At 32.6% G+C, this 13,218-nt stretch overlaps 2 protein-coding genes across 2 annotated transcripts in view; both read right to left on the bottom strand.

The window, feature by feature from the left end:
- LOC130442432 (frizzled-7-B-like) overlaps nt 1-6,291 on the bottom strand; it is a 232,547-nt gene extending 226,256 nt beyond the window's left edge. Inside the window, exon 1 of the mRNA XM_056776528.1 lies at nt 5,061-6,291. Coding sequence (XP_056632506.1) covers nt 5,061-6,186 — 1,126 coding nt within the window. The 5' untranslated portion in view covers nt 6,187-6,291. The remainder of the gene's footprint in view (nt 1-5,060) is intronic.
- A 2,887-nt stretch (nt 6,292-9,178) lies between these two features.
- Nucleotides 9,179-11,590, bottom strand: LOC130442433 (frizzled-7-B-like). The gene has a single exon (XM_056776530.1). It carries the CDS (start codon nt 11,452-11,454, stop codon nt 10,294-10,296), a length of 1,161 nt encoding a protein of 386 aa, XP_056632508.1. The 5' UTR covers nt 11,455-11,590; the 3' UTR covers nt 9,179-10,293.
- Nucleotides 11,591-13,218: the final 1,628 nt, after the last annotated feature.

Genomic DNA, 13,218 nt, shown 5'->3' with positions numbered 1-13,218 from the left:
GTGAATAAAAGCTTGAAATTTTGTTTTATTTGAATTTCAAGAATCACTTCCCTACAAATTTCACCGAAAATAAAATTGTAGGTTTCTCCATTTATTAAGGAGATCCAAGTTGCGTATTCAGTGTAAAAATATTGATGACACATAGTTATTGAAAAAGAGAAATGTCAGTTTCAAACAGCACGTAAAGCTCCGTGAAATAGAAAATCATTTGAAGGAAAGACTTCGATGATAAGGATTCCCTTTACTGAGTAGAAGCACACTATGGAAGCTTTTAAATAAACTAGGTTTTCGCTGGAACAAGTATTCCAAAAAGATTATTTCAATAGAATGAAACGAAGTTGTGGTATTGAAAGAAAATACATAAAGATTAAAAAAGAAATGAGAAATCAAAGAAGAAATACTGTGTTGCTGTACTGCTGTTTATTTCTGGAAGCAGTGTATTTTTCTGTTTTCCATACCCTTAATAATGAAAAATTTCATGTGTTATCCTGTACATCAGATTGTCTTGATACAACAACAACAACATTGACGTTTAGAAAAATTATAAATGTTGGTATTTATTGAAAATTACAATGTGTCTGAGAAGAAACGAAATGAAATTTCTGTAAAACTATGGTCCAGAAGAACATATCTTAAATAAAATTTAAATCCTAAACCATAAAATACAAGAAGATATATCGTCCAAAATAGTATAAATAAATAGATTTTTCAGTCGGAGCATCATAGAACAACTGCATCAAAAAAATATCTCATAACTATGCGCGAAAACAATACCTAAATAATCTGTTCCCAAAATGTAGAGTGATTTTATCGAATGGTTTTGTGCCCGATAATTTTCTGTGGAGTCACAGCCGCACGCCATCCGACAACGTCGGTCATGTATGGGTGACTCCATCTACTAGGTAAACCTTGAACTATATTTTAATGTTTCAGGAAGAATCTGACTGTTACTAGACACTTTGGAAAATTTTTCTAGCATGTTCTGGAACATCGCAAGTCAGGAGTCACAGTAAGAGAGATACTTACGAAATTGTGGTTTCATAAAGTTATAAGTGTTAATTAATTCATAAATTTTATTGACCAACCTTACCCGCGAAGCGTTAAACAAGATTAGCGCAGATATAAGAAGAATTAGTGGTCAAAGATGTTACAAAATTTATGGTAAAGTTTTCACTCGCATTGCAAATTGTGTTGAAATAACATCTGTTGTAACGGCATCTACTTTATGTTTTTTTTTAAGTTCTTAATTTGCTAACTAGTCAAATTTTAATACTTTGGAATGAAAACTCGCTATATTTCCAGAAAAACGAAAAATCGGACAACAGTGTAAATACCTCTATAATATCGGCACATTATAAAATCATTACAAACCCAAACTTATAAATATCGTGTAAGCTGTTTCCGAGATAATTGAAGCGTTTCATATTTTAAACGTAAGTTATGCATGATGAAATTTGCCAAAATGGTGTTGAAGCAGTAGATGACGTCAATATCGAAAAAGGATTTATTTGTCGGCATCTCTGTTAAATATTTTGAATCATTATTAAGATAATAACATAGATTGATGTACAACAAAATTGAATTACGAGCAATTATTTTAATAAAAAAAATTAAAAATGTGTTACTGATCTAAATACGCACATGCAATTTGTCGATTTAGTTCCAAGCCTACTAATGACATAATTTATTTACGACTGCTACTTTTCATGTATCGAGGAAAAGATTAATTTTATGGAAAATATATTTATTGTCTTTTAAATATGAATACTTCACTTAAAATAAAAACAAACTTCTTTGATATCGACGCATTCAAATGACAAAAGAAATCATTCTGTGTCAAGTGTCTTGAAATAGAATGATTCGACGTTTTTGGAGTTTACTCCTTAAGAATCGATTTGCATATATAAGGGGCCCGGTATGAGAAAAATGTGAGGAGTAAAATCTATCGATGAATGAACTCGTTACGTTTTTGGTGCGCATCCTATGATGTGCAACTTTCTAATTTGTCAGTGTCAACATAGTTATATTGCTGTCATTGTGAAGTTTTATTATCATTTTGTTCCGCTAAAGTGAACTGAAAGTATTTTGAAATAACTATGGCAGAAAGAGGTGTAGGTGATATTGCCGGAACATCTAACAAACACGTGGTTGCAAGGTACGTTATAATACATGTATTATATGTATGAGCATGTGCAATTTGTATTTATTAAATATTTTAATAATTATCGATGTATTTGAAAACAACACATAAAATTAGATAATCAACCTAATATGAATTATCGAACGCATCCACATAAAATAGAAAATTTCTAACCTAACCAAAAATTAATTTTTTTGTCGATGTCTATAAATTTTTCCATGTTATTATGATTTATTTTATAAATAATTTTTAAATATTAACAACTGTAGTCAATAATTCGATAATATTATCAGAAAAATCGACAATATTTTTTCATTATAATAATGTTTTTATATAATTTTCTTTCGAAAAGTTATTTTTTAGCCTATTTAAATAATTTTCATGTACTATTTATTATTGTATGTAAAAGATTTAGTGACATAATTATCTTTTTATAACTATTTTTGTTAATTATTAAGATAATATTATATTTATTATATTTTAAATAAAAAATTAATTATAATAATTTAAAAAAATGTTTATAAAAACCTTTTTTATCAATTTTCTTAAAGTCGGTTAAAATTTTTATAATTATGCATTTATAAATTTTCTAATTTTTTTTTATATTTTTTGACTAGGAAAAAATCTAAACCTCCAAAAATTCCATCTTTTTCAAGTTAAATAAACTCTTTTTGCGTCTGGTTAGACTATCGAACTTAAGAAGTAAACTCCAGTCGTGCGTCGGAGCTGACACACACACACACAATTTTTTTATTAGTTTTTCTCAGTTTAACGAAAAATTCAAGTAGATCCGCATCTTCGAGTTGTATTTCGATTTATAGACTTTCGGGGAAAATACGCTTTTCAATGGTTACAAGACGATTTTGGATTATTATTCAATATTATAACACTAAAAATTACAATCTTAATCTGGCTCATTTAACCTGAAGATAGTCGCATAATTGGAATTATGAGAATGAATTTTTTTGGGATTCATTATGCAAAAGACGAAATTAGTTGAGTGTGTAAATGAAAAAATGAAACGACTGAATTCAAATGATATGGTTTTTTTAGTATATTAGTAGATATTTACGTAACTAGTATTTGCCAAAATGAACGTTAGCAAGTTTTGCAAATTAGGCGAGTTGAATATGGCTTTTTTCATAACGTGTTTACTTACAGAGTTTTATCCAATTCCGCCCTTTTATAATATTTAACAGAATCTTCAATTAGAATAAAAATATTAATGTGGATTCAAATGTCCAAGTATTACTACTATGGAAGCAAATCTTGAAATCTTCAAAATAAGTCAGACAAGTCAGAAGTAGTAACTTGAAATGTCTTCAGATAGCGAATCAGACATTCCATTTGAAGTATGATAGTCTACAAATGCTGCAATGGGTTTAATACCTGAAGAATCAAAAAGTAGAAACGCCCTAGCCTACCAAAAATTAGAAAAATGGTGCGATTTGAAAAATATAAATAACATCAACTAAAAGGTGTTACTTGCTTATTTTGTAAATTTAAAAACATTTAAGGCATCCACTTTGTGGATTACATATTCAATGTAGATCTGAACTCACCGTACGCAAAAATTTTTATATCAAGAAGTACATTATGTTGAAAAGACTGAAGACGAAATATGTCTATTTGCAATATGTTTAAAATTTATTTATTTATTATTAAATAAATCTATTCCTTAGATCGTAATGATAATAGGGATTGCGGGAGCCTGCAGGAAAGCAGAACTGATTATCTTACGAGAAAGAGACGTATTTAATGAAGGCACCTTTTTTAAAATTACAATTCCAGAGAGCGAAACACACGTTATTCACGAATTTGTGGACAGTGCTGTAAATATTGCTGATGTCGATCTTGTTGACCTCAAAAAGTATAGAAATATTATAGACCTCCTGCATAAATACCACTGGAAAATTACCACCAAAGATTGCTCAGTACCTGTGTCTACTTAATGTTGAAGGATATTGTTTTTTAGACCCTCGTCAGCGTCTCTGCTGGCAGGAAAGCACATCCATAGAAATATTAGACCTCCTGCATAAATACCACTGGAAAATTACCACCAAAGATTGCTCAGTACCTGTGTCTACTTAATGTTGAAGGATATTGTTTTTCAGACCCTCGTCAGCGTCTCTGCTGGTAGATCCTCAGGAGAGGACATTCTGAAAATATAGTAACACTGAGGATGGAAATCCAGCATTGTAGCTGAAGTATATTTTAAGAGTTCATTGAAAAATAAGAGAAAAATTTCAGAAAACATTCTCGGCAAGTTCATGGAATACATGTAGATATCACAGTTTCAAATGAAATTGACATTAGACAAGAAGTCAAAAGAATATTCACCCAGAAAATGGACTTATAGTTATAGACTTATAGTTTTGAGAAACTAATGATTTAAAATAATGAGTTAATTGTCAGTTTAAATAATGAAATAACTGTCAGTTTTTACAGTAATTGATAAATAATTCTTTGAAACTTATACTTTATAGTTATGTATAGTTTTTACATAACTACTTTTCATAACTGATATATGATGGTTATATAAAATGTGACGTTTCCTAATGCCAAGGAGTGTCACATTTGATAGTAGAATTAGATAAACAAATTTATAGTGTTATTTCATACAAATAATGTTTTGTTATTTCACTTTTTCTAAATTTTCATATATATCCTAAGGCTGCTTTATTTCACAGTTTCGAACTCCAAAAACTATAATTTATGAAACTACCGAGAACATATTAATATTTCTGAATGAACTACTAATTATTTAAGAAGGAATCAAATTGTTAATATTTGTTGCAAACATTTTATATATTACACAACGTACAAAAATTTCTTGCCTACCAAACCAAAGGCCTGGTCCAACAAACTAATTATTGTTGGGGTTTAAACAACTTTTGAGCAGATGATTATAAGAACTTACCGTCAACTTTCCCAGTGGCTAAAATGCTGATTGTTTTAATGGCAGGAATGGCCCAAGCCGCTAAATGAAAATATTGCGAATTAGCCTCAATCGCTTCATGTCCCCATTTAAGTCCAGCTGCCAAAAACCACGTTAAAGTCAACACCACCCACCAAATACTAGAAGCCATACTAAAGAAGTAAAGTACCATAAACAGTATGGTGCACAATTCATACTTGGTTCCTTGAGTGATGGTACTTTCCGTTACTATACCATGTTTACTCGGATATGCTTCTCTACAGGCTATCGTATCTCCAGCGATGAAGCCTATAACATAGGCTATTGCGACCATCATGTAACAAACAGATAGGAAAATAATTGGTCTTTCTGGATAACGAAATCTATCTGTATCGATGAGAAAAGTACACACTGTAAATAAGCAACTCACTGAGCATAATATAGCCCATGTTCCTACCCATATTTTTGAAAAGTTTTTTCTGTGTTCAAAAAACATCAAATGACAAGGAGCTCCACAATTTTTTTCAACTTTCTCACCAACTTTAAAAGAGTATTCCAAAACATCGGGTACTTTAAACTGTTCAGGACACACAAAACCATAATTTTTACCATGATATGGAGACCACTTTTTCGTCACTGGATGTTTAGAAACATCGTCACTCGTAGGATTAGGAGTTACTGTTAATTTATTTTGACCGACACAAAGTTCATCGGGTTCTGGAAAGTTATCGCAGTTTAAATAATCCGGCCACTGAAAACCGAACCTTTGCATTACACCTTCACAACCGTTCCTGGCTGATATACACAACGATTTGCATGGAGGTAAATAACGGTCCAATATAGTGCAAACAGGAACATATACTGAACATAAAAAAAACTGCAAGTCCGGACTACAATCAATCTTAACCAAAGGGAAGTACTGATGAATTTCCATGCCAGCTTCCTGTAGGTTCTGATGACCCAACATATTCGGTAATATCGTTTCATTATACGCTATACCTATACAAAAAGGTACGGTTATAGGCTGGCATTTACCATGAGGGGGTATTTCGTCTTCAGATTCTATCATATCATGTTGGAAACAGAGAGAACAGGAAATTAACAATAGCACATGGATTAAACGCATCATTTTGTCGACACTTTAATTCAATTATCAAACTTTTAAACAATTATTAACACTCATATTCCGACACGAAAATAGTGCGAGTGCACAAACAAACCCGGTGTTCGAGGAACGAAGCTTCCCCTTCGGAGTGTAATGCATTACTGACGCAGACTGCGGTCGGTTAATTTCGTTCGGTTTGCCGGGTCTCCTCGGAAATAGTTTCACTAAAAAGATGACAGTTCATTTTTGGTGGATGCGCTTAAAAGACGTTAGCTACAGTCTAATGCTTCATGATTGTTCAATGACTCCATATCTCATAGCTCGCCAATCAAGTTTAAAGAATTAATTTTAAATATTTCTGGAATTTTCCTAGTAAAAAGAAGAGAATTCTAGTATCGTTCAAATCCTCAAAAAACAGTATAAAAATCATTTGACTTACAGAAATTCTATAAAAGTAAATCGATCATTCGCTATGTTATTTGTCAATACTTGTTGGCGCGTAAATTTCATTAATATGTTGCCGCCCATACATACATGTGGACAGGTGAATGTAGCCTCCTTCGATTTTTCTTGTTTTTTTATTTTCATGTTCCTGCTAGTTAAATTACAAATGGATGGTGAGTAAAATAAATATGATATACTGTACAGTACAGTACAGTATAAATCCAGAATCACTGGGAAAGGATTGGTTCCGGCTTTTACGATTTTCTGTATTTTAGATCATACCAACATTTGAATGCATTTATGATGGCGCCATCTATCGCGCTAACAAGAAATCATATCACATAATAATATAAACAGAGGGAGAGGTATGGAAAAAATCGCGTTTGATACGAATATTAAAAAGATTAAATACTTTATAAACATATTCTTCATACTATCGTTATGTATGGTGCTAAAAATTACGATACGAAAGAATCAGTCCGGATTTTAGATATTCTGCGTTTTAGAAATCCGAATTTATGATGTTCAACTGTATTGGATTTATTCCTGGATAAATAATTTTTTGTAAATATGCGCTGTTTTTTGGTTGTATCAGATCTGCAACATAACGTTTGTTGCAGGGTTAAAATGGACGTGAACTAGAAGAAATTGCAGCAGATTTTTGGAACAGAGACGACGACTTGGACGTCAACCAGTCTAAAGCATGCCTGGAAAGTGAAATGCGAAAACAAAAATGTCATTGGACATTAATCTGCAGATCTGCAGCACAGCATTTGTTGCAGGGTTAAAATTGACGCGAACTAGAAAAAATTGCAGCAGAATTTTGGAACAGAGACGACAACTTGGACGTCAACAAGCCTTAAGCATGTCTGGAAAGTGAAATGCGAAAACAAAAATCTCATTGGACATTGATAATATTGTTGTAGGAAAACTTACTTTTAGAATTTGAGGACGGGATCATTGCTGTCTATCCATAAGGTCTTATTTTAGAGAATGATATCGCTATAGTATAGCATTAGTTAGTGCACAGTTAGTACAAAATCCACTGCAATTTAGTCATTGTTGTAATAACCACTTTACATTTAACTTTTATAACGTCTCCGAAAAAAAGTAAAACAAAATCATTAATTAGGTATTTAGTTCTTGTTAGGTATTGTTCTGTTGGTTCTTTTTTTTTCGTTTTTGTCATCTCTACTATCACAAAATAAAAAATATTTTGTAGGATTTTTAACATTTTCAGTACACGTATTTATATACTTTTCAACACATGTGTGATATTGTTTAATTGACTTTCTTATTTAAAAAATACGGTTTTTTGAAGAATTTTTTTCGTGGTCGTAGGAAAAATAGTGCAAACAACTCGTTGGAAAGTGTATTTCGCACTCGTTACGTTGTGTAATGTATCACTTTCCAAACTCGTTATGTCACATGAATATATTATTACAAATCACGAGATAAAATTACTTGGAAAAGGGTTAAAATATGCGTGAGGCGTGCCTGAAAAGTTTCCGACTTCGACTTGAAGATGTCGGTACTGGTCAATATAAATTGGAAAATATATTTGCGACATCATCGAAAAATTTAAGCAAAATGAGATTTTTTGTGTGACAAAAGACAAACCTGCTCCGAAAAACGCAAGACGGCACCATCGAACGAAAATGGACTGGCGACCGTTTTTTGGATAGTCATGGCATTACGTTCGTCGACTCTTCAAAAAAGCGACCGCATTTGAATTGCTCTCGGTTTTAGTTGACCAGCTACCCTATTTAGCGGATCTGCCCCTTAGCAACTCACCTTTTCCCTAACCTCAAAGTTACAGGAGATATCATACAAGAATGTTATCGCAAAAAATGTATAGACTTAAAAGGAGATTATTTATACGAATAAAAATAATTACCTATGGAAGAACAAATGTCTTTTATCTGTGTTATTATGTTGGAAACTTTTCAGACAAAAGTTGGAATTTCTGAAACCGTTAATATTGTGAGTGTTGGTGTAGTGGTAGTGTAAACATTGAGTTCAATAGTCGTATGCCGAAAATAGTTTATTTCTATTGAGAATGAACTCTCTTTTAATTTGATTTTGCATACTATTATCCAAAAAGTGTCTAAGTAAAAAGTATAGTGTATAGTGCATTTTAACCGTTAGCAATCAGTAAATAGTAGCAAAAATCTTAATTAACGAAACGAAGTTTCCATGAAATATATCAATAATTTCATTTATTTAATAATTTTGTCCTCATTATTTCTTGACAATTCTCATAATAATTCGTTTATGAAATGAAAAATGACACGGGCGTCACCAGGGGGGAACAGTTTTCCCCCTCTAGAGATCCAAAGTAACTAGCCGCAAAGCGACCAAAGTCCTTAGGCCGTGCGAGCAATTGACTTCCTTACGTATTAATAAATTCCGCTTCGCATGACAAATTAAGGTTTAATGTATATTGTAGAAAGTATTGTAATATTCAGTATAACATTGCGATTTTAACATCCGTTTTATATATTGATATTAGAACCGTTCTTATTACAATCGTCATCGAGGCAAAGACTTCCAAAGTGTAACGCTCCACGCTCTCGACTGTACCAGGCGTTCATATTTTTTATCCTGCATAATATTGCCCCGTTGCTCCCCCTCTAGTCATAAGCTGGCGACGCCCTTGAAAAATGACATGAATTCACGTTCATTGGAACCAATTGACGTCTATAGTTATTTCATGTTGATGGATGTCTATTTACGTGTCTATTCATGTCATTTGGCCAATGGAATCACATTTTGGTTAATTTTTCATATTATTTTTTCGTAAAAAAATCTGGTGTCTTACAGATTCAGACCTCCCTTTGCTTTTATCAAAAAGCACAAATATTTGAAAACTAAGTATCGAACAAGGCATAAATTGTATTGTATTTGAAGAAAAAAAAAAGCATGTTTCAATCGGAAAAGATTCATCTGATCTGTATCTTTGATAGTCCAGGAAACAGATTATAATATTAACGAAATTACTATTTATACTCGTAGTATAACAAAAAACTATTTATTGATAGATTTCAATATTTTGTATTTGTAAAAAATGGTTTTTTCCAACTATACATGTATGTTTATGAAAGTTGATTCGATTCTTTATTTTATTTTATTGACTATAAGTGAGGATTTATTACCCCACGCCTTAATTTTACGTTGTATCAAGTAATTGGTTTTAGATATGTGTAATCAATAAATGAGCTGAGTGAAACATCCCATCATTTACAAATAGTAGCTACAAAACCAATAACCTCATGGTAAGTAAGATTTTCCTAATGAAACGTAAATTATCACGTTATATCTTACTCCACCACCCAATAGACCCAACTTAACGGGTCTATTAGATTTATCCAATGATAAGATTATGCAACAGAATGTGTTAGTTGTATTATCATATTTTTACTAAGGGGCAGTAGCGTAACAATGTTGGCAGGACGGGCTGAATGCCACGGACCCCCAGCCGGAAGAGGCCCCCAACCCGAAGGAGAAATTTTATTATTAGAACATTTAGTGAAATTCATTATTTTTAAAAGCGTTTTATACATCTCCTTTATGTAGTATTTATTATATTCTTTATATTGCGAGGGAAAGGGCCCCATCAGATTAATTTGCCATGGGCCTCGAACAGTAATGTTAGGACAAAATCACTTGTTTGAATTTTCAATAGAATTAAAGTACTCTAACTTCATTATTATTGAACTTACCGTCAACTTTCCCAGTGGCTAAAATGCTGATTGTTTTAATGGCAGGAATGGCCCAAGCCGCTAAATGAAAATATTGCGAATTAGCTTCAATCGCTTCATGTCCCCATTTAAGTACGGCTGCCAAAAACCACGTTAAAGTCAACACCACCCACCAAATACTAGAAGCCATACTAAAGAAGTAAAGTACCATAAACAGTATGGTGCACAATTCATACTTGGTTCCTTGAGTGATGGTACTTTCCGTTACTATACCATGTTTACTCGGATATGCTTCTCTACAGGCTATCGTATCCCCAGCGATGAAGCCTATAACATAGGCTATTGCGACCATCATGTAACAAACAGATAGGAAAATAATTGGTCTTTCTGGATAACGAAATCTACTGGTATCGATGAGAAAAGTACACACTGTAAATAAGCAACTCACTGAGCATAATATAGCCCATGTTCCTATCCATATTTTTGAAAAGTTTTTTCTGTTTTCAAAAAACATCAAATGACAAGGAGCTCCACAATTTTTTTCAACTTTCGCGCCAACTTTAAAAGAGTATTCCAAAACATCGGGTACTTTAAATTGTTCAGGACACACAAAACCATAATTTTTACCATGATATGGAGACCACTTTTTCGTCACTGGATGTTTAGAAACATCGTCACTCGTAGGATGAGGAGTTACTGTTAATTTATTTTGACCGACACAAAGTTCATCGGGTTCTGGAAAGTTATCGCAGTTTAAAAAATCCGGCCACTGGACACCGAAACTTTGCATTACACCTTCACAACCGTTCCTAGCCGATATACACAATGATTTACATGGTGGTAAATAGCGGTCCAATATAGTGCAAACAGGAACATATACTGAACATAAAAAAAACTGCAAATCCGGACTACAATCAATCTTAACCAAAGGGAAGTACTGATGAATTTCCATGCCAGCTTCCTGTAGGTTCTGATGACCCAACATATTCGGTAATATTGTTTCATTATAAGCTATACCTATACAAAATGGTACTGTTATAGGTTGGCATTTACCATGAGGTGGTATATCATCTTCAGATTCTATGATTTCATCTTGAAAACAGAATGAATAAGAAATTAAAAATAGCACTTTGAGTACACGCATCATTTTGTCGGCGCTTTTAATCAATTATCAAACTTTTTAAACAATTGTTGACACTCATATTTAAATACATACTAAGCTAACGAGAATACAAAACAAACCGGCGCTTGAGGAACGATGCTACCCACACAGCGATCGAGACATTACTAACACACACGGTCTGTTAAAAAATACTCGGAGGTAATCGGTTAATTTCGTTCTGTCTACCGGGGTCGCTGTTCCTCTAAATTACTTTAATAAAAACATGAAAATATATTTTTGGTGACTCCGCAAGTAAGACGTCACATTCTAATATTCAAAGATGTAGAGATTAGTAGAGGAGTTATGTAGATAGAACTTGTGATTGTTTTTGTAAACATCAAATAAATTTATATTAAATTAGGCTATGAACATTTTCCAAATTTTGAGTTTAATCCACAATTGTCCTCTAAGAACCATCATTCATATGAAATTCTTAATTGATTTGATAAGTACAGAAAATAGTGAAACATCTGAGTTTTAATATCAGAAGATTCCACGCACAAAATAATAAAATCACTGTAGCTCGGAAACTGCAATATCGGAACAATCTCATATCGGTACACTAATAAAAATTAATATTTTATTATTTCATTTATAAAGCTTTGTATTGTTCAAGAAAGATTTCCCTCGACTTTCATAATTTTACATTAGGTATTTCTTAGTTCTAGTAAAAAGTAAAAATCAAATTTCCGTCTTTCTCTCGGTTCTCCAGCTTGGTTTTCACATTTTCCCGATTGAAATTTCATGAATTTACATGCTGCACTGCTGCAAGCTGTTTTTGAGAGTCTTCAAGGATTTTTTCTTTTTTGTTCCCAGTTTTCTTTTCTTAGTTTTCAGCAAATTTTTTGTCTTTTTTGTATTCCTCAAAGAGAAGTACCATAGATTTTGAAATATCTACATTTCTAAGTCGACAAATTTTTTTTAAGAGAATAGTACACTAATCTTTGGTCTATAGTGATTATTTTTTTATATTTTCAATCAAAATCTTCTTATATAGACAGAAAATCCTCTTTCTGCTGTCACATTGTCGTGAGAAATTATAAGGAAGGAATTTTTTTACTACTGTTGTCGATAATTTCCATCCAAAAATCATCTACTCTATCACATCTAGAATAGTTTTTCATTTTATATAGAATTGTTATCTGATTCATCAGAATATCTTTCAAAGCCCTGTCTGCTTCTTGCAATTAGTGACGTTGCATCTGTTTGCAGTCAACAAAATGTCAAATGCTTCAGACATCAGTTGCACGGATTGTTCTGGATCGTAGAGTCTTATTGGGAATAATATATTGCTTTATTTTAGTGGACGACCACCTATAAGGTGGTATGAAAGCTGGTCCTCAGCATCCCAACTACTCCTGGCAAACCCTTGATGAAAATACAGGACCTAGTCCTAACGTAAGAAGAAGAAGAAGATTTTAGTGCTAACGGGTATTTTTCCAACAGATTGGAAACCATCGTATACATTAGGTACACAGTGTCTATCTTGCATTTTTGTGAGGTTGCAGAATACTTGCAACGGAAGTGCAGTCAATTTTGAGAAAAACGCAAGTACCAATTCACAAAATCCATATTGAATGAATTTCAACAAAGTCCATGTGAAGTCCTTATTTTAAAGTGTACGTTTTCATCTTATATGTAATACTCCTATATGGGCAGTTGGTATGGGATAAAAACGTTCCTACGTTACGGTGCCGACAATATTCGTTCGAGACACGTTATCTATACTGCGCATGCTTCATGCGCGCA

This window comes from Diorhabda sublineata, chromosome 4 (assembly GCF_026230105.1).
Source record: "Diorhabda sublineata isolate icDioSubl1.1 chromosome 4, icDioSubl1.1, whole genome shotgun sequence".
NCBI lineage: Eukaryota > Metazoa > Arthropoda > Insecta > Coleoptera > Chrysomelidae > Diorhabda > Diorhabda sublineata.
Note: the sequence above shows the minus strand (reverse complement) of the source record. Positions and strands in the feature narration are given on the sequence as shown.

Bases quoted from the DNA above. Each gene is read 5' to 3' on its own strand.
- LOC130442433 (XM_056776530.1), bottom strand. From the start codon at position 11,454: ATGATGCGTGTACTCAAAGTGCTATTTTTAATTTCTTATTCATTCTGT.